The following is a 27,043-nucleotide window of genomic DNA, read 5'->3' as shown; positions in this document are numbered from 1 at the left end:
CATTTATTATACTGGAACACAATCCTGTGTTTTTCATAAATAGTTGCAGGGCAGATATTTTTTTTTGTCACAAATAGGATTTTGGTTTTTTCAACTGAGAAAAAGAGACAGCACAATCATCAATTTCAAAGCTAAGAAGAGCCTGCATTGGGGTAGAAAAGGGATAACTGCAGGATACAAGGTGGAGACTTTTTACATGCTTATCATTTTCAAATGTAGTTATAATAGGAACGATATTTAAGAAAGAGAGGGTATGTTTAAGAATTTCTCGGCTCACTTGGGCAACGCATTTTGCAAAACTCTGCTTGTGGCATGATAAACAGAGGTTTGAAAAGGACCATCTAGGATCTTCTAACTATTCCAACTGTACAATACTGTTTTATGTGATACATACTGAATAAAAACATTAAACATTTCATTACCAGAAAAATCTTAAGCTTACATATTTTTTACAGGGGATTGCTGTCTAGGTCCATTTTGCAAGCTCAGAGTGCCTCTCCGATTTTTACCCATGTTTATGCAGCTCTTGTGGCAATTATCAACTCAAAATTTCCAAATATTGGTGAACTGATTCTCAAGAGGTTGATACTAAATTTTCGCAAAGGATATCGCAGAAATGATAAGGTATGTAAAATGTGAATAAGCAACGTGCTGAAACTTGTAATTCTTCTGTGTTAACCTTGTATCAAGAGTGTTCAAATTACATACTTCAAAGGAGCACAACCGGGAACTGTGGGTTGGGACCTGTCAGTAACACATTAAGTATAGTAGCATTAGAGTATGATGACAGCTTGACAACCTATTCTGGGTTGGTACTGTGATAGTTTATCTTTTTTTTTTTTTTCCTTCTTCCTTTTTCTTTTTTTGTTTTGTTTCTTTGAAAGTGTATAATCCTGATTGTGAACAACTATCAGTATTCCCAAAATGGTTAGTTTCGTGACTTGATTTGATTGCAAGATGCACAAATCTTAGTAAATTTTTTTCTTCCATACAAGATGGGTTTAAAATTTGCTGGTTTATTTCTTTTGCAGCAACTCTGCCTAACATCTTCAAAGTTTGTGGCACATCTGATGAATCAGAATGTGGTATGTTACTTCACATTTCTACTCAATCCAAACCCCATATGGCTATTTTTTTAGTTTTAAGACAGAAGTAGCCTACGTTGCTCTCCCTGTTCTAAAGGTTACTGAAAATCTGAGTTCAGGTTTCATTTTAATGCCTGCTATAAGTTGTTAGGGCCTTGTTAGAAAAGACATTACTAATCACCTATGCAGTTATCATCACTTACCATTACACTTATACTCCAGGAGCTTCCCTAGACTTTGTAAATATGTTTAGGCTAGTATTCAGGCAAATCTCAAGGCAAAGTAGGCTTCATCTGAGGCCCTGTCCCACAGATCTTTAATGGAGTTTTCTTGCAACACTGTTGTCCAACTTAAACACCTGTGTAGGTAGAACTAGACTCAGTTTCATCTATATCAAATTTGTATCCAGCTCTATACCACTTTTTTATGTGTTAGAGATCAGGAACTCCAATTTAAGTAATGGCAAGAAGCAGTGTTTCAGGAATGCATTGGGAATATACAGCGTTTTAGTAAAGAGGAAACTAATCCGAGATGTGCCATTTGCTTGTATGTCTCATCCTGGAAGACGTGATTTTAATTATAGACAGAATGCACTTAGAACTGTTTTCTGTAATATAAGTGTTGTTTTATTTGTTCTTGGAAATGCATTCTAATTTTTTCTTAATGGCAAAATGTTTTTCATTGCTTGATTGTTCATTTCAATGGCATAGCCACACTCACTACAAAGCTGGTGTAAATTACATTTGAAATTTTGACTACTTAAGTTGCTTTGTCCCATTATTGTTGCTTTGTGTGTGGTTAAACAGGTGTGCTGGCGTCCTCAAAGGCCAGACTGCTCTGCTGAGTAAGTCACTGTAATAATATTGTAAAATTGTAGTACATTCTAATTCTTTACTGATATTCTTTCCATAGGCTCATGAGGTTTTATGTTTGGAAATGCTCACTTTGCTTCTTGAAAGGCCTACTGATGACAGTATTGAAGTAGCAATAGGATTTATTAAAGAGAGTGGGCTCAAATTAACAGAAGTTTCTCCTAGAGGTATTAATGGTAAGTATAATTAGCCAAAGCATTTGTCTTTTTGGTGATTGTGTTAGTAAATCCTTTTCATATTTACATTTCTGTCTTTTTCCAAAGCAATCTTTGACCGTCTTCGACACATTCTGCATGAATCTAAAATTGATATGCGTGTTCAGTATATGATAGAAGTCATGTTTGCTGTACGGAAGGATGGCTTCAAGGATCATCCGATCATTCCAGAGGGATTAGATCTAGTGGAAGAGGAGGATCAGTTTACTCATATGTTGCCATTAGAAGATGACTACAACCCAGAGGATGTTCTTAGTAAGTTAGAAATAGAAGATAATTCTATGACTGCATTCCCCATGAAAAAATAATTTAAGATTGAATATTCATTTTCTTAATTTTTTATTTTAAATAAAGATTCTCTTTTGTTCTAAAGATGTTTTCAAGATGGATCCGAACTTTATGGATAATGAAGAGAAATACAAAATGCTGAAGAAAGGTAGGGGGTGTATCTATATATGTTTTTTATATATACTAGAAATATTTTTATATACCATATTTCTATATTTACACACTTATAGGGCATTTACTTACCCAACTATTGTTACCAACCTTTATTATTTAACAGTGGGTGATATTTGTGTCCCAGATAACTGTCTTCCTGTTCATCATAGACCTTTCCAATGTATTCCTGCTGTTTTCTTCACTATTGTTTCTCTAGCTATGTTGTCATTCAGTTATGACATACCTGGTTTTTTGGCTCCGCCACATTCTCCACCCAAGACACCCTTTCACTCTTACGTGTTGGATCAAATTTTTTTGGTAATGAAACTACTGTGGCCTATATTCCTTTAATATGGGATACTGTTCTTTCAGAAATTCTTGATGAAGGTGATAGTGAATCTGAAGCAGATCAAGAGGCTGGAAGTAGTGAAGAAGATGAAGATGATGATGAAGAGGAAGATGAAGATGGTATGTATATGACTGGCACCTTACTAGTAACTGGTTGTAGATGAAATGGGGAAAAAAAAGCTTAACTTAATACACATTTTGCAGAACTAAATGTTCAAATAATAAGGGGATGTTTTAATCTTAAATTGTTCTCAGATCTAAGTGTTTACCAGTAAATAGTATAAAAGTAATGGTCTAAAAGGAAGCATTCAGCCCAGGCAGATAATGAAAAGCAACTTTGCCTGATTGTTCCTGACCATATCAGTTTCATGCAAGAAAAGCCTTGCAAACATAAGGTATTAAAAATAACAAATGTGAAAACACTTCCTTAAAAACTAGGAAAGAGAACCTTTCTGGACACTTTCTAGTGTTCAATCGTATTTTTAAGTCACTTTCAAAATCAGAATGGGTTTTCTTAGAACTGTATTTACATACGCTATATCTCACTTCTTGGTTCATTTCAGCCCCCTTTCTTGATCTTTAGGGGAGGCAGTCAGTGTTTACACTTTTTCAAAGAATGTATTTTATTCCCAGGAAAAAAATATTAACAGATAAACGTAACTGGAATGTTTGTACAGGCTGTGTAATTGAAAAGCCATAGAATACCAGGAATGCATTTCCTCACCAGTTTGCTGGAGTATTTCACAGAAGAGCGATGCTTCCATGCTGAGGAAAAGTATGAGAATTCACATAACTTTTCATCACTTATGCTATTACCAAACTTTAAAAGAATGAAGGAATAGCAAATACCTTATGAATGAAGGTGTTCCCAGAATGTTTGTGGTTTGCAACGGATTTTTCTACACTTGCTCCAGGACAAAAACAGAACTTTGCAAAATGCTGTAGCATAGATCCTACACATAACAGAAACAAGGAGTTTCCTGTTGAAATTCAGGAGGCTACATAAAGCATTGTGTAGTTAAATCATGCAGAGAATACCTTGCTAATACTATTGGCAAGAAACATTAAACCCAGAGGTTGCAGTGGCTAAGTCACGTGAAAGGCCTTTAAAAGGGGAATTATGCTCTTAAAAACTGTATCTCTAAATATTTACATTTTAATTACAGATGAGACCAGTAGTGCTTTTTCCTTCTCTGTTAAAATAAATAAATAAAAATAAGTAAACCTGCTAAACAGTACCAGATATTTTTCTAAAAAGTATTATACAGTGTGCTATAGACGTAGTAAATAGAGCTGTTCTAAGAGAATACATATATCTGCCTTAATGTTTTGCTCTTCACAAAACTATGTTTTTCTTTCCCAGGTCAGAAAGTTACTGTCCATGACAAAACAGAAATCAACCTGGTCTCCTTCCGCCGTACAATTTATCTTGCTATTCAGTCAAGGTAAATATAATATAATTTGTACACCTATGAGTGTAGTTACTTTGAAATGGGTGAACTGGAATTCTCTTTCTTTTTAAATTCTTTTTCATGTGCAATTTGGGAAAAACATAAAAGTGCAGGGAAGTGTTCTTTATGGAGCCTAACCTAATTGTATAAAGCGGGCCACTTTGACAAAGAGGTACCCAAATACTCATTCTAAAATAAATCCTGTTTCAAAATGTTTGAGTTGTGCACTGGAACTTTTCTATGAAGATTGCTGTAATCACAATTTTCTGAGTGAACAAAAGTCAGTGATCTTCAGATTATACAGCATCTTAAGAATTTCTGAAAAAAAAAAGCGTGACATGCTTAGAGATGCTGTAGTGTTTCTCCACTTCTGAGAGTAGAGTTCTGCAGCATGGTAATCTTTAGGCCTGTTGCCATCTGTGTTGTTTGGAAAATAAGTATACAGATACCAACCCTGAAGTCTCCTGTATTTGCATTCATCATGAGAATTAAATCCCCTTGGAGTACGTGGTACAAGTAGTCAAAACATGGAGACACAACTCCTGTGTCCCCTGAGTGAAAGGAGAGAGTAATCTGTGGGATGCCACTCAATTCCATCATTAAAAGTAGGCATGACCCACAGTATTTTGCAGGTCTGAACCTGCATGAAGGGTGGGATAATGTCGTTGTGGTATTGGTCATTAGACATAAGAATTAATACCATACTGAGATGTATGAAAGGCTCTTGTATTTCTCAAAGTTACTGTTGAATACTTTCTTGCCGTACTTAAGTTTGTTCATCTTATACTTGGGTGGGAAGAGGTACTTACTGGTAGCTAAAGGCTTTCAATATGCAAGACAGAAGTGCAAAGAGCAGAGTGCGGTGTATATACTGGTTTTGGAGCTTATGTACAGTGCTTGCATTTCTGTGTTTTCCAGGATGTGCAAAATGAGCTCACATGTCTGTGTTTTGCTAAGTTTTGTAAGATGATGTAATAGTAATATTGACCTGAGTCATCCTGTTTTCAGACTGTCTGCAAATGTAATGACTTAATGTAATGATTAATTTTCAGATTTAAAGTCATGAAATACAAAATGTTTGTTAAAAAAACCCCACAACAACAAAAAACCCAACAAACAGCTTTCTGAATGTTAATGAGATATTTCAAAACAGTTGAAGTTTTGGCGCCAACAATCAATATAATTCTGAAATGTTTTTAGCGTAGTGTATATCGCACAGATAATGAGAAGTATTTTTTTCTGTTATTGCAGCTTAGACTTTGAAGAATGTGCTCACAAATTGCTGAAGATGGACTTTCCTGAAAGTCAGACTGTAAGCCTCACTTATTCTTTTTTGTTATTAATATTATTAAGAAATAGTTCTATGGTAGTATCTAGAACACTTACTTCTGTCCTGGGGCCTAGTTTGTATAGCAAGCAGGTGAATGAGAGTGATTCCTTACAGCTGTTCTTCCTTAAAATGAGTCTTACAACCTTTAGAGCAAAAAGGCTGACACATATTGCATAAGACATTTGGCCTATGCAATTGCTCTTTTCTGTCAAGCAGTTCAAATGTTTGCTCATAGCCTGTTTGAAAAGGTTTTTTGGTTGGACTGTTGAAACGCTTACCCTATAACGTAAGTACTGGAGCGTGGCAGTCATTCTGAGAGCTCTGTCTCTGAAGGAACTGAGAGTTGAAGATCATATTTGCGGGCAGCTGTAGACTTTAGCAGTGTGGCTTGAAATTTAGCATAGTGTTAAAAGAATGTGGTTTTTGTTGCTTTCGCAGTCCTCTTTGGATAATAGCGTAATGAGTTGTAAGTGTGATTGCTTTGTTGTCTGATCTCCAAGATTACAAAATCAGTTTTGTCTTCAGATGCTGTGTGTATGATCAATAGAACTGGTATGTTTTCAAGTCAAGGAAACTGTCCTTAAGCTGGTACTTCTACTAGATCCTGGTAGAATGTAAATGCAGCTCTCTTGAGTTGTACTTGACAGAGCTGTTAATTTTCTTATGACGTTAATTATAACAATTCTGTTTCATTTGAAACTGTAGAGGTAACCTTATTAGTATAATAGTAACTAGTAAGTGGAGATCTGGGCTACAGTTAGGTGTGTTTTGAAACCTTGGTTTAATCTAGTAGTCAGAAATCGGTTTCCCTATTGTTCTTGTACTGTTTTGTTGCTAAGCAATTTACATGGAAGTAAACGAAGAATTCAGATGATTGTGTATTTTCTTAACAAATTCTTTAATTCTGTGCATGAAATGAAATACTAAGCATGCATAGGATGACGATTCTCAGTGAAGCATAACCTGAAGAATTCTAAAGAGGAAAAACCCCTGTTTTCCAGCAAATCAGTTCAGCTGTAAAGAACAGAGAGCATTCCACAATATATGTGCTAGATCATACAAGAGAGAGATAATTTGCGTAACACTGCTTGTGAACTAACTGCTCAGAGAACTACTCAACTGTTCGTATTTAATACCAACAAATTGCAGTCTCTGTCAACAACTAACTATTCTGTGGACAAGATTGGCTCAGAAAAGCTAAATTTAATGGGAGAAGAAAAAAACAACCCAAAAAAACCAACCTATTAGTCAGAATCTTAGGTGCATAAGAAACAGCTAGTTTGGTTTTGATTTCTTTTTTGTTTGTTTTTTTTTTTTTTCCTAACCACTTCATTTGGTATTTCTGAGATTTAACTTATTATTTGCTGCCAGGTTATTTTCTTTTGCTTTCTGTGAATCCTTTGCTTGCTGCAAATAAAAATAACCAAACATACACAGATGAATTTAAAGTGTTACTTTTCATATGCTTTATGGGGTGCTAACTTACCGAATATGAATCTTTTTTTATATTATGTAATCCTGTGAAGGACTTTATTTTTGTCTGAGCTTTGAGGAATGTTAAATTTCTCCTATCAATCACAAATCAAAAATACATGGATGTTACTATATACAAAAATAAATGTGCAGACATGTTTGGGTTTTTTCCTGTTGCACTGCAAACACAAAAATTCTTACTCCTAACTTTGTAGGAAAGCTCTCAGAGCAACACCCATGTCTAGTTTTGACACTTAAAGTATGAGGAAATTGAATATACATGGGCCTGTTAGGAATCAATTAAATACAATGATAACTAATTTAGAGTACAGTAGCTTTGTGACCAGAAGCATCTCTGAAAGGTTTCCTCTGACTTTCATGTCTCTTTAGAGAAAAATGATTGGAGGAGGCAAGATACAATATCCCACTAGCTGTCTAGTCAAGTCTCTAATCAGTATTACTTTGTTCCCTTAACATGTCCTTCCAACACACTTTAATACTAAAAAGTTCAGAGCATTTAGATTAATAAGAGTTTATGTATTTGAATATTAAAGTTTGTGGCACTTACATAATTTATTTTGGTTAGCACACCACCCTTCAAAAAAAGAAGAACCTGAGGTGATGTAGTTATGATTCAGCTGTAATGGCTATGAATGAGAGACTTTTAAAATAAATGCAGAAGTGTTATTTTTGGCATTTTATGTGTGTGTGCAAGTATATATCTAAAGAGATAAAAATAAGTTAGTGTCAACCTATGATTCAGTACTAGTTGTAGGAATTACTACAGTTCAGGGTTCAAAACTGCTGTAAAACTGTATCTTGTTATCACATTAGGCATAATCTTCATGCTGATTTTTTTTTTCCCTCTAATAATCGTTATTACTTCTCACCTTAATCCAAGATGTGAGAGCTTTGACTTGCTCATCGTATAGACTTACACCTCCTAAGAAGTGTTTTGCGGGCAAAAATAAAAAAACCTGAGGTTTCCTGATCAGTGTAAGAACAGAAAGAACCACCACATACAGACAAAATTATCCAAGGATTTATGGGGCTCGAGTCTGTCCACATGGATAAAAAACTGAATGCACTCAGCAGAAATTTCTGGTTGAATTAACTGCTGGTTTCTAACCAAGGAAAATCATCTTTTATTCTTTCGAGTTAATATCTTCCAGTTGAAGCCTTTAGTGAATTGATTCCCACTGCCTCCATTATCAAACCACAGGATTACCTTTTTATCCATAAAGCTCTTCTTTGGGGGGGTCTGTTTTACTGAAAGCTTTGGCAACCTGTATGGCAGGGTGATGTGTCTTTATCTACAATTTCTTTGCACCTTATGATTCAAAGCTTTAACCAATCTTGAGAAATCCCTGAAATGTTTGGTGAATTCTTGGGTGAATCTTCAGTATTTGGTTTATGCTTGTAAGAAAATCACAATTTAGATCGAGTGTGATAGGAGAGGTGATATTGTCATGGTTGGTTGTTTCTTACAGTGAAGACCCTGTAGGTAAGAGCTCGTTCTGTACGCCAACTCCTGCTACAAGTGGCAGTTATCATGAGAAGCAGGTACCAGAGTGTTTGACTGAAGTACCTTCTAATGCAGTTTCTATTACTTAAATATCAGGTGAAACTTAAAATTCTTATTGCAAAATTTTTGCTCACATTAGGTTTAATTTTACAGTAACTGTATTTTTATTCTGGAAGGCTTTACTTAATAAAATCAGCCTTCTTTAATTTTGTCATTAAGACTGTTTTCCCCAGGTTTTGAGTAGTGAATTGTCAACTAAATACAATCTAAAAACTGATAAGAATATTCAAAACCTGAAGAGAGACATGAACAGTTTTAAGACCCTAGTACAGGCTTAACGACTTTTGCAGGTTAATTGTTCCGGAAACCTTTATGTACAGAGATTTTTGGCATGATTTAACAGGGCTGAGTTCAGGAATATATTTAGCAGTTCTTATCAGTGGTTGAATTATCAGATTATCGTATCACATTAACTGCTGTGCAACCCAAGTGTTTGTATGATTAATACCAGTAATGGATCTGTCGCAGGACTCTTGACTCATGAAAAGAGGATTAAGGTTCAAATGGATCATCTACAGAATCAAGCAACATAATACTGTTTTTTGGCGTTGCAGTTTAGTACTGGGTGGCAAGGGGAATATCAGTAGTTTTGGAGGTTTGGTTGTTTTTTTTTTTTAATTTACTAGCCTCAAATTGTTGTGTTCTGACTCGAGATGAACACATTTTTTAATTCTGCCACGAACGAAATATGGCTTTTTCGGAAGTGAATGATGCTGTTGAACAGAAACATCCATCTTCCATTTCCCATCTGACTCACACGCAGTTAATTTTTGGTCTTCAGCTGTAAATTCTCCATCCTCAAAATATTCATTTCCATTTCCTCGTCCTTTATTTTTTCCCACACCCCTTTTTTTGGGGTGAAAAGTTTGCCTACTACAGTGTCCTGTTTTTCTTGAGAAAACACCTTTTCTTTCCACAGTTTTCTTTTCCAAGTTCACAAGCTCAGTTTTCATTTCCAGCTTTCCAGTTTTCCTTTGACTATTTCTCATTGATTTATTTTTGCTCCAGGTTTCTGGAAATAGAATATCATACCTGGACCTTGTCTTTAAACTATCCTCCTGATTACAGATGACCTGCTTCTTACCCTTTTTAATCCTTTTTTAGATGACTCTACCATGTTCAATGTTGTCTTCTATGTCAAAGGACCCTTCTTTAGTCATTACAAATTAAATTCTCTAAAATGTGTCATTTTCTTTTGTATTGTATTAACTGTTGATAGACATGCTTTCTTGTTTCTCTGTCTTGGTCCTTTATTGTAACCTTTCAGGTTTCTTCTGCCTGTATTCTGTTTTGGTATGTCAGTTACCTTAAGTGAGCAAAAGTATTACTCTGCTGTGGTTTTACGTTGCCTGTTTAATATAAATGTCCGGAAGCCATTTAAAAACTTTTTTTGTCACAAATTTGCCTCCTGATCCTTTTTCACGCTGTGTCTTCGGTATTACAGATTTTCAGGATCCTGCTGTGCATGATGTCTTGTAGATCCTCTCTTCTTCTACCACTGTGTTTCTTAAAAATCTTGTACCTTTTCTCAGTTCTAAGAATTTTTTTCTAAATCTGTTACTAAAAGCCTGTTGAAGTTTTGTTTTTCCTGTTACTCTGTTTCTTATTACTTCAGCAGATTAAATGGTGTCACTGTCTTTCTGCTTCTGGTTTGGTTTTTTAATTATTTTTTCCTTCCCCTTTGTTTCTGACCTCTTTTCTGAATTCTTGTCCAGGTAGGAAAACCTTCCGAATTTTACTTCTTCACTCTCTCTTGTACTGACATAAGTCCCCACTTGAGGAGTAGGTTCCAAGAGGTCCCTTGCTGACCTAGTATGCCTCTGCTTCCTGTATTTCAGATCGATGAAGTGTTGTTACTGTAACTCAGCTGTGAAGACAATTGTATGTGTCACCTGAGCACTGGGACTCTCCTGTTCCTTGTGCTTTTCCATGGGGATTCTTAAGCTTTTACAGAGGGGTTTATTACTTTTTTTGGTTGTTGTTGATTTGACTCACTTTGGTATCTTAGTTCTGCTCTTCTGCATTAGGCAGTAGTATTTAAGTATGTCATATGCTCAGAATTTAATTCTCATGTATTGGTTTCTGATTTTTTTTTTTAAGGAAAAAAGAAATTGAAATGGTTTAAATTCTTCCTTTTTGCAGTAAATTTAATAGGAGGCGGCTTGCTTTTCTTGGTGTTTTTTAGACTCAAGTGAAGCCTGCAGATCAAGTTCAAAAGCTTTATTGTCATCTGTACTACAGTCTGTGAGAAGCTGTTCTAAACAAGCCTTACAATTGCTTCTTTGGGCATATGTTCAGTCTTGGCAAAGCACGCTATTTCTCTTTTTTTTTTTTTAATGCTGTTATTTTGTGTTAAAGCTGCATTAATCCTATGCATTACCAAAGAACAAAATCTAAATAAATTAAAACTGAATTTAAAGGAGTATGGTATTACCGGTTGTTCTGGCTTCTGAACTATGAGGAAAGCAAACAAGCCCAACTAAAATGTCAGAAATAGGCTTTTTACTTTACGCTTACCCTTAACAGATTTTTGTTGCTTCTGGTCTTGCAGGAGTACGTATCAGTTTCTGACGGTTTCAGCTGAAAAGAAAGAGTTGAGGATCCTCACAGTAATACAAACCTAGACAGGAGTGTCAACTACTTAGCTAGAGATCCTTCTTTAGGGAAACATACGTGTGGAATATAGGTGTGTTTTTCTTTTTTAAAGATGCTGCTGCCTACAGAATACTTAATTTTAAAAGGTTATTAGCATCATTCAAGATGAGAGCAGAAAGGGAAATGTCTTTGCCCAGTCTCCCTTAAGGTGGGAGAGTGGCATGGATGACCAACCAAAAAAACCAACCAACTATACATTGTTCTTGCTCTTTGAAAATGTGCCCAAAAGAGATTGGCTTTTGTTTCTTTTATTTTGGTTGTGATGAGAACTAAATTTGTGTACAGCAGTGCTGGGAAGCTTGCTAAAATAAATTAGAGCCTCTGCTCTAAGAATATCTACCACTCAATGCAGTTATCCCAGACAAAAGTAATGGGTCACAGGATTTTTTTTTTTTTTCAACTTAAAAAGACAAAAGTTATTGTAGGAACAGCCTTCTTGAAAGATCATGCATTTGACACATTTTCATTTTTACAGGATGGTGTCACACTTGCTCAAAACAGTCCTAGTTGGAGGGGTGGGGGTGTCAGTTTCTCTCCTGTGCTATTTATGCATCGAGTCTTGAAGATAAGAGAAGTACTTATTTTGACTTGACATTCAGTGAGAATGTAGTCCAGGAAACTGGTATAGAGTGGGATGGTCTTAAAGCTGATAATTATGTTCTGATCAAGTTGATGATTTCTTAGATTCATTGGTTTACTTTGTCACTGTAGGGCATTGCAACTGGTAGGTTTGGCAACTGCCCCATGATTAGTTCACAGACTTGGTACTGCCTGTGAAAGATGATCGCCCTCAGGTAGATTTCCTGCCTTTTGAAGCAGGACTTCTTGTGGGCCTGAGATGCTGAATCTATCCAAATTTTCATAATTTAATGATCAGAAAAGCACATAGTAGTAATTCTGACATTGAGGTTAAAACTATGTGTAATTGGGGTTCTGTTAATGCATAAACTTTATTTCCTTGCTTCTTTTGTTATTGTTAATGTCTGGAAGTATAAGTAATGACATGGACACATCTAATTTTCTGAACCATATACTATTTTAGCCTGGACTATCGTAGCATTTAGTTCAGGTTTTTCATTAAATTTAACTGTACTTCTTACAATACAATTTGAAGAACAGTACCTCTTCAAGTACATTGCCTTAAGTCTGCAAATTCCATCAAAATCAGAATGATCTTATTCTTAGACTGCTCATCTGAACATCAGCCTGGCTTGAGGCATTATTTATCATAGTTTCCAGATGTTTTAGTATGATAAATAACAGAAATAAGACTTTAGTATGTATTATATAATACATAAGAATGTAATTAATATATAATTTCTAAAAATTCTTAATTCTTTAAAAACATTGATAGCTGAATGTTTGTAATATATCTCAAAACTTTTGAAAGAAGCTGCCCCTCAGGCTGATTTCCTTTGGGTTGAAAAGGACTGTGTGTGGTTACAGCTGTTTCTCAATCCAAGGTGCAGTAACTAATCCACACCTACAGGGCATAGCTTGGCTATCTCCTTATGACCTGTATGATCCTGGGAATACTTTTCACAGTTCATCAATTTACAGGGTGTTTATTCAGTGCATAAGACACATAGGTTAGCTTAATGGCTTGTGAATTATATCTTTAAAATGGAAATAATATATTTGATGCCAGAGATGTATAAATCACAAGTTGAAAATCAATCTGAGGTCTGTTCCTCAAGAGTCTTCAAAAGGTGTTGAAGAAAGGAAGGAATTATTAGTGTTATCAGTAGCCTTGAGTCTGAGGTGGGTCCACACTCCCACTAGAAATTTGATATTTTTCAAGTCAAAGTATTGATTTGTATACTACTTTATTTGATGTTACTGTCTGGCCGTTTTACACTGTTGGAAATTTTTACAGTATTTTTGACCTGGCATTGAAACATGTAGGAGCCTCAGAAGACTACAACATCAAAAAAAGCTGCTTCTGAACACTATAGTTATAGTTAGGATATAAAATTTTGATGGACAAGGGCTTGCTTCTTCAGTGGCTTTATTTTGTGCAACACACAGTGCCATTGATGTCAGTGTAATACCTGAAGATATAGAACATCAGGAAATGCATGTATAGGTGCAGAATCTGGATGTTGAGTTAAAATTTGGAAAGACCAATTAGTGGAGCTAGTTTACCCTCTTTCATTCCCTCCAGTTAATAATGTAGATTACATATTTAAAATTGAAAACAGTTTCTAAATAGTTTGGTACGTGTGAATGAACTGGTTGCTTTGGCTGACCTGAGATCTCTTTAATGACCTGAGCGATGGAATAGGGGTTACTCTTAAAAGGCTTGTGGATCATACAGAGGGACTGAGCTTTGACAGGAGAAACCATATGAACATGTAGAAGGATTATTAAAAGTATCACTTGAAATAATTAGTAATGGATTAAAAGAGGTCTTTGAAACCATACCTGTACAGGATGAAGTCCCAGAAACACAAGTTTTAAAAAGTACTGCTTATATATGTGGTATTTATTGGGTAAGATTGTTTTAAGCATATGCTCATAACTTTTCATGAGTTTACATTTTTCAGCTCTTGCTGATCTTTCCTACCAGAAAATTATTTTTTAAAAAAATCTTAGATTCATTTCAACTATCTTGAGTGCTTAAAGCTGAATTTTATTTTTTAGCAAATAGACTGCACACGCCTTATAAATACGGCAAGTGATATTTATATTAAAATATTTCCAGTAAGCATAAAAGAAAGTTTTCTATAATTGCATATCTTTATGACATTAAAGATAATAATGAGGTAAAAATAACAAGTTTCATTATATAATTGGGAAGCTCATTGCCCTTTCTGTGTATGTTGTGGTTTATATTGTTGTCTACAAAATAAAAGTATAGAAGTCATACAGAATTATGCTATATTTGTGTGTTACTGGCAACTGTGTTAGCTAGAATTCTGGCTAGACTTTGATCTTCCAAACATGTATGTATGCATTTAACCTAAAGAGATGGAGTTGCATGTGTAGCTTTCAGGTGGAAGGGAAGCAGATACTGTGGGGCTTTAATGTATTATTTCACCAGGCTGTTTTGTGTGTGTGTTGCAGACTTGTAGCAGCATGATTGAAAATATCTGTCCTTATATCCAGTTAATGATTCCTGTGTAACAACTTATAGGTCTGGTGTGTGCAAGATTTCTGATAACCATATTCAGCTTTAAGCATATGTTGCTCTAAACGTAAAACAAGCTGAGGCAAAAAATGGGAAATAAAGGGACAATAAAAGCTGAGTAAGACCATTAGCTGACCAAACACAGGACTGACCTGGAGACAGTATAGTAGCTGTTGAAGGCACGTAGTTTGCCAAGAGGCCACCTGCTACTGAAACACCTTCCATGGCTTTGCCAGCCTTGGGTCTAAGTGGTAATTTGAGGAGTGAAGAACAGAAAGAAGAGAGATGCTGGAAAAAATAGGCACTTGTGATGGTTACACACATTAAGATATGCAACAGTAGAGAGAGCTTTATGGTAGCAAGTGGAAGTAAAATATACTTCAGCTGAAAGGAAAAAGGAAAAATGTAGAATCCGTAAAAGCAATGCAAATGTACGAAATGCAAGGCACTAATTTCACGTAATTCCAATTTCACATTGACTTCAACCAACTAATGTCCTTTACTAGGTTTGCTTCCAGCGAGTTGGTTCCTTTAGTTCCTTGTATGATTGTAGAAACCAAGTGCTGGGATTGATAGCTTTATATTTTAAGAAGCTATGTGAGTTTATGGAGTGGGGATGTCTCATGATTGCTTCAGCTTGTCTATGCAATGGATGGAACAGAGCTGTGTGGCTGGCAAGGGAGGGGAGGTGGAAATTGCATCCCTTCCAGGTAGGGAGGGGAGAGTGAGACCTCCTTTTGGAGGCAGCCAGTGGGGCAGCTCTGAAATTGCAGTCTTAGCTGAATGCAAATGTTAAAGAAAAGAAATAGCAAAAAATAAGGGAAGAAGAAATAGGAAAAAAAAATGTAGTAACTCTAAAAAGGAACCCATGATCAGAAAGGAGTGAGAAAGCCAAGTTGCTTTAGATCGTCTGTCTGCAGTGAACCGTTGCCTTTGTGTGAAGCTGAGGGAATATAGAGTGGGCAGGGTGTGCTTGTTTTTTAAAATTATAAAGCTGGGATAAAAAGTAAGTCTGATTTTTTTCCCCTCATCTTCCTGTCTTCCCGTCTTTTCCTGGTTTACCCTTCATCTTTTTAAATATATCATTATACTTGTCATGTTAGGTTGAGCCATGGTCCGTCTAAACCATTTATCTGTTTGGGTAAGAGCTAGTAGCAAATGTTTGGGGGCAACTGGAAGAAAAGCAGTGTATTTAGAAAGGAGCTTTTTCCTTATCTTCTGTCTTAGCAGTTTTGGGAAAGGCCACTTTTCTCCATAATACAGTAATGAAGTAAAGATCTTTATGAAAGATTATTCATCATCTATATGGGTTGTCAGATATTTTCAAAGCTAACAACACAATATATAAGCTGCCTGTAAAGCTGGAAAACTAATTCACTGAGTTCTTTTAAGCAAGTGATAGACTAATACCCACAGGTTCTTCTGGCCATAAACATCACCAGAAGTGTTACCACTGGGAGTATAGAAGTTACTTAACTAACCTTTAAAGCTATAAATGAAGCTGGAATCGCTATGTGAACTTGTCACATCTCTCAGAAAATAATTAAATCATTTTAAAGTTTGTTAATTTTTAATCTGGAAGACAGTTGCTCTAGACCTAACCTCAAGTTGTTTTGATAACACTAGCAAGAATGGCTTTGTGGGCAAGTCTATTTTCATGCGTGTGATTATTCAAGGTACCCTCCTAGAAATCATTGTAATATTTAATTAAAATGTTAAAATATTTAATTACTGTAAACCACAGGGAATACCAATGTTGTAATTGCATTTAAGATGAGGAAGAAAACTAATCTGTTTTTCAAGTCTTGCTGACTTTATTAGCAGTGGCATCAGCACTTTACCGTTTTTATTGTTTAAAAACTGATTAACTGCAACATTACTGTAAAACAGGATAATGTAAAAAGTTAATATGTGTTTTAATACATCACACTAACACAGTGTGACAGTGTTGAAAGGAATGCCTTTAAACACATCTGTAAGGTTATTTCATACATTACTACCTCAATATTTGGAGGGGGTATATTTTTTTTCTTGTTCAGCATGATTGGCTTTTTATTTGCTAGTGAGTTTTTCTGATGGGCAAAATGTTTCTTTTTGGAATATGTGTTTGGAAGACTGGCACAAGTGGGAGAATATGAAATCTGGTATAAGTTACAGTAAACTGGTGTAAGAGAGAAGACAAAATGCTTGAAATTACCCAGGTTTTTTTTATGGGAGTGTTACTAAAGATAAATTAAATTTATCCTGAAAGATACATGACTGACAGCCGTAATCCTAGTTGGGAATGTCATAAATTGGTTTATGGTATGAAGCTGGTCTTACAAGAAAATAATAAAAAAAGTTAATGGGAAAAACTGCAGTCCTATTTAAGTGCTGTTTATTTCATGGCTTGTAATTTATACAAAAGTGCTTGCTTCACTTGTCTTAATTTCAAAATGTGCCCTAAACCAGTTCATAGCCATATTACAATCTAATTTACATAGTAGGTCAGAGGAATAAGTCCGTTTAAAAACTTGTGTTTGCTTACTTGCCTAGATAGCTGCTCTCAGCTGGTGAAGGTCTTTGGTCCTAGAGGTGAAGTACAAAGCAGAATCGACCCGTGTGTGTTTCCTTCTGGTTCTTGGTTTGGTGTGTGTGAAGAGTAGGAGGTGGTAGCTGCCAAGGGTGATTCCATAAGGATCTTGGGGTGATGGTATTGGGGAATAAGGAGAAAGGGAGCCAGACAACCTGTATTCGAAAAAGACTGGGTCTAATTCTTCTAGGTAGCTGGTATCAATGGAAGGAGGGCATCTTCTGTGGGACTGCCTTAGCTGGTGCTTACAGCCATGTCTGCCACAGAGATGGGGAGAAATGGAAGGCAGGCTGTCAGTGATGGGGGATGCACAAAAGTTTTGGGAGGCTAATCTAACTAGTTGTCTTCTGCTCCTTCCTAGCCAAGAAGGAGATATGCTTTTCCGGAGGGTGATTTACAACATGAGCCTTCTTTAGAACTTCTTTAGAAAAGTTCCTCTCACTCTCTTGATTATAGAAGAAGTCTAGGCAGATCAGCCTCCCAAGGCTTAACTTAGTCTTTCTGTTCATCACCCTCAGGCCTCTCTGAAGCAATTGCAGTGAAACACTGCCTTCTGCTTGCTTATGGTAAGCAGAGCTTGTGGTGAAAATTATGGCTGAATAATTAAAAATATCAGTATATACCAAAATCTACAGATATTTCTGATTTTGGAAATAGGCTGCAGAGCATGCACACTGTAACTGAGTTTCCAAATCATTTGTCTATGTGCTGTTTTGACATTTCAAAGTTGCAAAGAATCTTCATTTTCTATAAATGCAGACATTGGTGCTATTTTAAAAGCCAACAAAAAAACCCTACACTCACAAAAAAACTGCCAACAAACAAAACCAAACCAAAACCACAAAAGAAGCCCTCAAAAATATTCCCTTTTTATCTTATACCTCCTTTTTTTTTTTTCCACAGTGGTAAAGTCAGTTTGTAAATTAGTTTTGATGTTTTTTGGTGAGATGTTCAGTGTGTTAACTCCTAAATTCTAGCTTAAGCAGAAGAGGAAATTTGAATGACAAAAGTTCATATTCATGCCCCAGATAACTTCTAAAACATGAGAAATTCAGAAAACTACTGATGCTACCAATGAAGTTTTATGTAAATGCTCTTCTTCCAAAGCTCACATCCTTGTAGGACTTTCTTCAGTATTTGGTACTTAGTAATGCTGGTCTTTTGCTGCTAAAGTGATTTACCTAGTGATTTTTTTTTTTTTCTTAAACTAGAAAGAACTCTGCAATATGATACTTGACTGCTGCGCTCAGCAAAGAACATATGAGAAATTCTTTGGGTTACTGGCAGGGGTGAGTTCTATTTTCAGATTTTACATTTTATGGTAGGTAACTTCACTGGTTTACTCTATTTTTTGTGTGTCAAACTTAGCTTTATTTATCCATTAAATTTTAATAGTATTTTTATAATTCTGAAAATGGTTACATTAGTTGATTCATTGTATTAGTTGATTGAATTCACATTTTGATTGTAATAAGCACAGTGAATGCAGAATGAGAGAACTCATTTTCTCTTTATATTGTTGCTTTTTTGCCTCTTTCTTTTCTCATTATGATAGAACAATAAATCAGTGGCAAAGGAAAGGATGAAGTATTATGAGTTACCGGAAAATACCCTTTTTACAGTGCTGAATATTAATTTTGGAGACTCCTGTCTTCTACCACTTTGTTCAAAGCTGCATAGTAGGTTTTAGAGCACAAGACTGAATACTTACCCCCACCCACAACTCCAGGACAGTTTTTGTTTGTCTTTCAGTAAACAGCTAGCTCTTTGGTTTTGGGTAACTAATTGCGAATTTAATTGCAATTATTTGTTGGTTAAGTTTTCCCTATCTAAGATATTGACAGACCTGACTAGTTAAGATGAAATACTTGTCTTCATAAGGGAGCAAATTACACTGAAAGGGAGTGGGTTTTTTCCATTTGTGTGTTTTATCCAGTATTTGAGGAAATACTTAGGCTGATAGTCAATGGTGAAGCACTAACTATATGAATCTACATGTTCAGTAGAATGTAAATGTTAACTTCCATGTTCTTTGGAATGTTTATATCCAAAATGTCACTCTGTGTTCCCTTCCTCTCTAATTTGAAATAGTCTTTCAAAGATGTAATGAAAAAAAGTTACATTTGATGGGGTCACATGAGGTGAAAATACTGGATGTACTGAAGTAAAAGAAATTGCTGGGTAATTTCCTGTACTTCAACATTGATAATTACTAATTTGCAATGCAGATGAGTTTCTTGTTCTGACAAACTGCTGAAAGCAATAAAACTGTATCCATTTGAAGGTATTTTCTTCTCCAAGTGTTACTTAAAAGGAAAGTCTTGCAGTAAATATTTGCACCATTAGGTCACTTACATGTAGGTTATTTGCATGTTTAATATTTCGTTTAATCTGGTTGTTTAAATTGTACAATGTTGTCTCAGCGTTTCTGCATGTTAAAAAAAGAATATATGGAATCCTTTGAAGCTATTTTCAAAGAACAGTATGATACCATTCATCGTTTGGAAACGAACAAACTGAGGAATGTTGCCAAGATGTTTGCTCATCTGCTGTACACCGATTCAATTCCCTGGAGTGTAAGTAAAAAAGGCTATTGTCCTAGATTTCTTTTTCAATAATTAATCTCCAGTACTCAGAAATAATGTATAATACATGAGTTTTAGTATTTATTCTATAATTTGGAACTACTTGTATTTGTAGAAAACTGGATTATTTTAAATATCTTCTCAGACACTGTTGAACAAGTCTGTGTTGTTCCATGTCCTCTTTCTGCTCCCTGTGCATCATCATCCTCCTTCCCCCATTCTGAAGTAGTTGATTTAAGCTGTTATTTTGTGGAGCTCAGGGGCCATTGGTTGATTAAAACGTACAATTTTTTAGAATTTTGAACTTTTAAGCAGCAATGTAAATAGCAGAACAGTCTCTAAAAAAAAAAGCCTGAAGAAACTTTTTAAAATGATCTTCGTATGTTAATTTCAGATTTATGTAATTACAAGAAATTTTAAAATATTGCCATTTTGTGATTTAAGTGCCAAAATAAAGGCAATCTTATGTTCTGAGATATTTATTTCTTAATTTTTAATGTTATGTCAAGGTAACTTCTCTTTTCCTACTTTTCTGTTGTGTCTCATTGTCAGTCTTCAGGCACACAGAAGTCAGTCCAAATATTTCACCTCTGTGGAACTTAAGTACCAAATCTTTAACTTCCTGGAAGTTCACACACCTGATCTGCCTTTGTGAAGCTTTCCTGGACAAAATAAATACTTAAAGAATTACTAGTATAAATCTGATCAGAAATGGCTTTGAGATGGTAGAAAAGAATTTTTGAGGAAGAAAAGCTTTAACTAGGAATTTACAGGGTTTATGTTCTGGAGGAGGGTCTGTGGAAATCGGTATTTATTCGTTATTTCATGAGGACAAAGGTTTTTAAGACAAATAAAAGAATGTATGTTTAAATATAAGGGCTTCTTCTAAGTATATTTCTAAATATTTTCAGGTCCTTGAATGTATAATACTGAGTGAAGAAACCACCACATCCTCCAGTAGAATTTTTGTCAAAATATTCTTTCAGGAACTCAGTGAATATATGGGACTTCCTAATCTAAATGCAAGATTAAAAGATGAGTAAGTTGAATTTTTTTTCGAAACTGTAAATTGAATTAGTTTCTAATCTGGAAAAGTACAGGTAAGAACTCTGTTGTCAGGTTCAACTAAGACTGCAGTTCTGTTGCTACAGTACTTCAAGAACAAGTTCATGTATAGATTTAGTCACTGCAAAGAGTTCCATTAAGCCAAGTGTGTTACCATAAGTTTGGGTTCAAGTGTGCGCGTGACTATTTGAGATGTATCTTTTTTTCCCCAACGGTAGTTCAGCTATATAAGAATCTTCTAAGTACATTTTTATATATTGTCAGCTATATAGCTCTGTAATAAATATAACTGTAGCTTCTTTTTCTGACAAAACTTAGAAAAAAGCACAGTACTACCAATTCCAGTTTTTCTATGATTAGTTGCTTATCCTTAAGTATAGTGTGAATAACACATTCTTTTAAGCCTGTATGTGATTTAATGCATTGCATCCTGGCAATGTTCCTTTCAGTTGTTAGAGCTATTTTCTGTAAGTTGGGATTTCTTCTGTGTATGATGAAGAATTTAGTAGATGCTTTAGCTCGTGTAAACTTGAAACTATACTTAGGGCCCTGTTTGGCATTTCAGTGTATGTACTCAGATCTTTGAACTTCTTGGTCAGTAAGTATTTTCCTTTGCTATCACAGGCTACTGCAATTTCATAAGTCTCTTCAGGGCTTTACAAAATCAGGCTTTCTGTTGTCATAATCTGTCAGGGTATGTATGTGATTCTGTGTGAAGCAGCTTATGTTTTCATCAAAGAGCAAGTTCTTAAATAGCATTTTGATCAGATACATCACAGATATAAACAATTCACGCATTTATTTTTCAATACTTTAAGAGAAAACTTTGGCTATCTTATGGAGGTCCATGCAGTTTCTTTTTCAGTGTTTGATGTCAATGAGAATTAGTGCTAAGCTGGCATGATGTTTAATTTAGATGTTTGTTTTTCATCAGAACATTGCAGCCTTTCTTTGAGGGTTTGTTGCCTCGGGATAACCCAAGAAACACTCGCTTTGCCATCAATTTCTTCACTTCTATTGGCCTTGGAGGACTAACGTGAGGAGCACTTTTGTTATTTGATATTTACTTTCCTTCCCTCCCCCCCCCCCTCCCCCCCGCCAAAAAAAAAAAATTGGGGAAAAATATTTTTTTTTTATTCATTAGGGATGAATTACGGGAACATCTTAAAAATGCACCAAAGATGATAATGACACAGAAACAAGATGTTGAGTCATCAGATTCATCTTCAGAGACAGACTCGTCCTCAGATTCTGATTCTGACAGCAGCAGCAGTAGTAGCTCAGAGTCGTCCAGCAGCAGTGACTCCTCATCTAGCAGTGACAACAGCAGTGACTCAGGTACCTAAACACTAGCTATAACTGTTTACTTTTTATTTACTTGTATACACCCATTTATTTCTATGTATACTTGTTTTGAGGAAAAACTAGCTATAGACAGTGTTAGTTCCTCTGCTTTAAAAAGTAACCAATTATTCTAACTTACAAGGTTTAAAATACTAAATATTGCTCATGGAAATTTATTTTAGACTTTCAAAAAACTGAGTTCCATTTTTAGGGACTAAAATATCTGAGGAACATTGTTTTGTAGATTACTTTTTTTTTTACATAGCTGATACGTGTGGCACAGTACTACCACTACATTCTAGTGGAGGATGGAAGGATTAGAATAATTCCCTATTAATGTATCTGTGGAATACTTAATAGTGAACTGTAGACTAATGTCTACAACTCTTTTTTGCTGGGTGTGACTGAGTGAGCTTGATACTACTTGTGTCCTGCCCTGTAAATACGTGCTTCTTTCTGGGTCAGAAATTACATCGTTCGGTTCTGGCTGAATTACAATCCTGCCCAGCCTCCATTGCTAATTCCTCTTCCTCAGGAGGAGTTTGTGTGGTGATATAGTGAAGGCTCTTGTCTGTAGAGAAATCTCCAAGGAGGAATTAGCTTTTGCTGACAGCTTAGTGGTTTGTAGTTTTATGCATTATAATTAGTGTTTAGCATCTTCTATCATCCTGCTGCTGTAGAACCTTCTATTTGATACAAAGTGTCATAAACATGGCTTAATCTATTAAGTACCTGCTAGTATGAGTTAGTGTGTAGGGTATCCCCCATGGTATGTAACGTGAGCAGATGATAACACAGCATAACTTTCTATAGTACAGAAGCTTGCTGATTCAAAGTTAATTTGATTTATTATGTGCCTTTGAAATGAAAATATCTGATTAATAAAATAAAAGCAGTGTGAACTGCTCAGGCTTTGGAAATGCATTTTTGTTCTCCATTGCAGTCTTGCTGTACAAAGTCTGATTTGTGTATCTTCGCATTTATCGCATTAATGACGACAAAGCAGTAGAGGAGGGCACAGTTAAACAGGGTCAGAGGAGGCGTTAGTTCAGCAGAGAGCCAGATGGCTCCTGCATAGACAGCTGCAGCTCTGCTGAGCTGCTTGATAGGAACCAGAGAGGTAAGTCCTTAGTGACAAACCAACTGAGTCTGCAGTCTGCTAGTATGAACACTTTATTTCTCAAAGTTTAGGACCTTCCCTTCTACTACTTGTCTTTTCTCCATTCAGGAACACATTCATTAAAACTTGCATTTTGATATTTTTGTAGTCTAGTTTCACTTTTTTAACTGGTTCTTGTGCACTTAAAAGCAGTGGTCATGACGCTAATTGGAGATAACTATTCTATAATGGTAAACTTGGTTGAGGTCCGTTACCAGTTATAAATCCAAGTCTTCCTGTGTTTGCAGCTTTTTAAATCTTTAAAATAATTTGGTAGAGTTGAAACGCAGTTTTCAGAGGAATGTGCTACAGTATTTCAGTGTTTTAACAGTGCAATATATAAAGGAAAATAGAAAATAGAAATTGAGCATAGGGCTAATTTAGAAATTACTGTTTTACTGACAGCTAATTGTGGAACTTCTCTGGAGAGGTCATTCCAACCAAAACAGGACCAGCAGAGGAAGAAATTTATGTTATCCAAGCAGCTTGTTGCTCTGTATTTACTTTCTCAGGTCTTTTTCTTCATTCTGGTGGGTGTAAAATAATAGGGAAAATACTGTTTAAAAACTTAGTGTATTAAAATCTACCTGAAGTGATCCATCATCACATTTTATCAGAATGCCAGGAAGCCTTAGTTCAGACATAAGCCTAGCCAGCTGCTGTAGAACTCAGATACTTGATGTACTGTTAAGTTATCACTGGTGTTTTCAAAAAAATGATCAGAAACAGTTACCTGGTATGATACTGGAGCTCATAGAATAAGGTGAATTAATGGTTATTCTAAATGGCTGTAACTTAAGTGTTCACTGATAAATACTGTTGAGTGAAATCTAGAGGTTCCTTATAAAGAGCAAACAGGAAGGGTGAGGCCTCTTCCACATTCAGTGGGATGAACACTACTGTGTATTTAGAAATACACAAGTTTTAATCTGAAATAGTTGACAAAGCTTCACTATTTCTCCTGAAAATGAGCCAGGGCACCACTTCTGTGCTGCTGTGGTACCACTGTCTCAAGCCATTTCAGCATGCCTCTGTTTCCTTGTAGGGTAGTGTTGGAGATTTTTTTTCCCCATCTGCTGCTTTTAATCTCTGTTGACTAATAAGCTTTTATGGGAAGTGATTGGAAAAGTAAATGATGTTAAGAGACTGGATGGTCTGGGAAAGGTGATCTTCAAAAAAAAAAAAAAAAAGAAAAGATTGTGAGAGTGCTTTCAAATATGACTTTACAAAGGGACTGGGCATAGACTGTATCAAGTCAGCAAGAGGATGATGGTGGGTAGAGGTTCTCAAAGACAGGCATCACTTGCAGATAGTTAAGGGATAAAAGCCTTGCTGATGGATACTTGTGAGTGGCAGTCCACCTACAGATTTGTAGAGTTGTTCCCTCTTAAGTGATTAACTGCAGGGGTGGGGTTGGGAAGCAAGGTGGTTGGAGTTTTGTCAGTACACAGGATTTCAAATCTTTTCAAATATGAAAGCGTATTTTACAGAGCCAAAAAATTCTTCGATCAACAGGTTTGTAGATGTTATGTCAGGTTCCCATTTAGTGAGTCGCTCTATTTTAACACTGATATGACTGCTTAGTAATGTTTTGCATTCAAGTGTGGGTTTGGGGTTTTTATGTAAGTTGAGGGAGAAGTTTCGGTTTGGTTTGAGCAGCATCACGTTCTTGATACCTGTATAGGCATTGCAAATGGGATGAAATGCATAAGGCTACTCCCTAATTTCTTATTTGTATGCTCTTAAGGTTTTGCAGTGATGTGTTGTGACCTTGCTTTTCGTTAGCTTGAGGTTCTTGTGTTAGTAACAGTGGAGTTACTGAGAAATATTGAAGCTTAGAGAAAAAAAGGGGAGTAATTCTGGGCTTGATAGTCAGTTCACACTGTTATGGAGAATTTATCTTTATGTAAAATAAAAAGCCTGTAATGCAGACTGACATTTAAAAATAACCAGTACTTGCCCAATTAAAGAATGGGTGGATTTTCCCCCATTGCATGCAACAGTTGGGAGTGTAGAGCAATAAAATCAAAGCTCATTATTTTGAAGCCTTTATCCAAATACATACCCGCAAAAGTCTTCTGACAAAAAATAACTCTCTAGAACTTTTTATGTAGTTTAAAAAGTTAAGTGTAATATGTAAGTGTAATATGTTAAGTGTAAAATGAAACCTTCTTCCCATAATTTGTTATAATTTCAGATGTTCCGAAAGCCAAAAGAAAGAGAATGCAAAAGAAAAATAGAGAATCTGATAAAGTTTCCAGGAAAAAACAAGAAAGGAAAAGGAAATCACTTGAAAAGAAAATGGGAAGAAGGCAGCAAGAGGAAAGAAGTGATACTGAGAGCAAATCAGAAAGAAATCACAGGAATTTGAGAGAATCACACAGGAGAGATGACATGTCAAAGCATCATCACAGAGATGAGTTCAATGGCAGAGATGGTTACCATAGTGGAAAGGATAGGAACCATGAAAGAAGTAAGGATCTAGAAAATAAACACAGTAATTCAAAGCAGAAGAAAGCAGAGAGAAGAGCTTCTTTGTCCGATGATGAAAATTACAAACACTGGAGCAAAGATAATGGACATCACAGTAGAAAAAGAGAAAGATCAAAATCTGCAGAGAAATCCCACAATAATTCAAGTCCAAGAGAGGAGGAACAAGAAGATCGATACAGAAATGGTTCAGAGAAACATCGAGAGAAGCACAGCCGTTATTCTGACCAGTACAGAGAATCCAGAAAGAACGAGGACAGACGAAGGGAGAATTCCCCACACAGACGAAAATAATACCTAACCAGGGTTTGAAACAAATGTGCATTTCTGAGCTGTTAAACCTGTATTTTAAAATCTATTACTGAACTTCCTTTAAAAAAAAAATTTTGTACAAAGTGATAGTTTGCATTTGTAAATTTTATCAGACTTTTTCAAATTTTCAGTACCACTTTTTTATAACTATTGTATCAAGTCTTTCTGTTAAATCCTTTCTTTGGAAAGATGAAGCTGTTTATTTTGTGAATAAAACTGTTAAGATCTTGGTGAAATGAGTTTTTGTCACTTGGTTTCAAGTATTTGTAGTTGTAACTTTATAGTCTATTGGTTTCTAACTTTGCTTGTTAATTGAAAGATGCTGAGGCTAGGGTGGAAAATATAAAAATTTCAGACTACAATGTGAATGTCACATGAGAAGGCTTTATGAAAATCTCAAGCATCAGCATGAGCATTTCAGGTGTTCTATAGCTGTATATTCTACCAACTTTGCAAACATGAAATCAAGTTTCACCAACGTTTTTGGGAAATACTTCAGTTGATTTTTTTTTTTTTCTTCAAGAGTTAAAAATTGGAAAAGCAACATTGCTGTTTTAAATGTCACATCTGAAAGTGTGTCAACTTGTTCTGTTACTTTTCACAATGTTTTTTTAATATTGTAACATCCTGAGCTAGTTATGCTTGTAATCTTAGAGATGGGTTGGCTTTTTTTCCCAGCTATGAATTTGATTTTAAAGTCATAGACTTTAAACGCTTCCTTTGTAGGGCTAGAGTTAAGGAGCATCTTTCCCAGTAGATAAAAGAAATCAAAATAAAAGGTGTTTCAAATCTTTTTAGATACTTTGAACAACGTGACTTGAAGTGCTTAAGTTTATTGGAAGCAAAGTTTACCAAAAAAATTTCAGCTGCTGGAGCAATTTATAATATAATTGTTCTACCTGGAGTCATTTGAAGCAACTAGCTCAACACT

At 35.5% G+C, this 27,043-nt stretch overlaps 1 protein-coding gene across 4 annotated transcripts in view; it reads left to right on the top strand.

The window, feature by feature from the left end:
• Nucleotides 1–26,348, top strand: part of CWC22 (CWC22 spliceosome associated protein) — a 33,859-nt gene extending 7,511 nt beyond the window's left edge. For all 4 annotated transcript variants that reach the window (XM_075093641.1, XM_075093639.1, XM_075093640.1 and 1 more), the window contains exons 7-20: nt 456–624; nt 1,032–1,085; nt 1,998–2,133; nt 2,221–2,427; nt 2,546–2,608; nt 2,986–3,081; nt 4,325–4,406; nt 5,664–5,724; nt 18,369–18,446; nt 19,581–19,733; nt 20,654–20,781; nt 21,742–21,843; nt 21,952–22,145; nt 25,508–26,348. In XM_075093641.1, the coding sequence (XP_074949742.1) occupies nt 456–624; nt 1,032–1,085; nt 1,998–2,133; nt 2,221–2,427; nt 2,546–2,608; nt 2,986–3,081; nt 4,325–4,406; nt 5,664–5,724; nt 18,369–18,446; nt 19,581–19,733; nt 20,654–20,781; nt 21,742–21,843; nt 21,952–22,145; nt 25,508–26,094 (2,110 nt within the window). In that variant the 3' untranslated portion in view covers nt 26,095–26,348. The remainder of the gene's footprint in view (nt 1–455; nt 625–1,031; nt 1,086–1,997; nt 2,134–2,220; nt 2,428–2,545; nt 2,609–2,985; nt 3,082–4,324; nt 4,407–5,663; nt 5,725–18,368; nt 18,447–19,580; nt 19,734–20,653; nt 20,782–21,741; nt 21,844–21,951; nt 22,146–25,507) is intronic.
• Nucleotides 26,349–27,043: the final 695 nt, after the last annotated feature.

This window comes from Phalacrocorax aristotelis, chromosome 5, assembly GCF_949628215.1.
Source record: "Phalacrocorax aristotelis chromosome 5, bGulAri2.1, whole genome shotgun sequence".
Taxonomy (NCBI): Eukaryota; Metazoa; Chordata; class Aves; order Suliformes; family Phalacrocoracidae; genus Phalacrocorax; species Phalacrocorax aristotelis.
The sequence above is the reverse complement of the archived record's forward strand: the minus strand, read 5'-3'. Positions and strand labels throughout refer to the sequence as shown.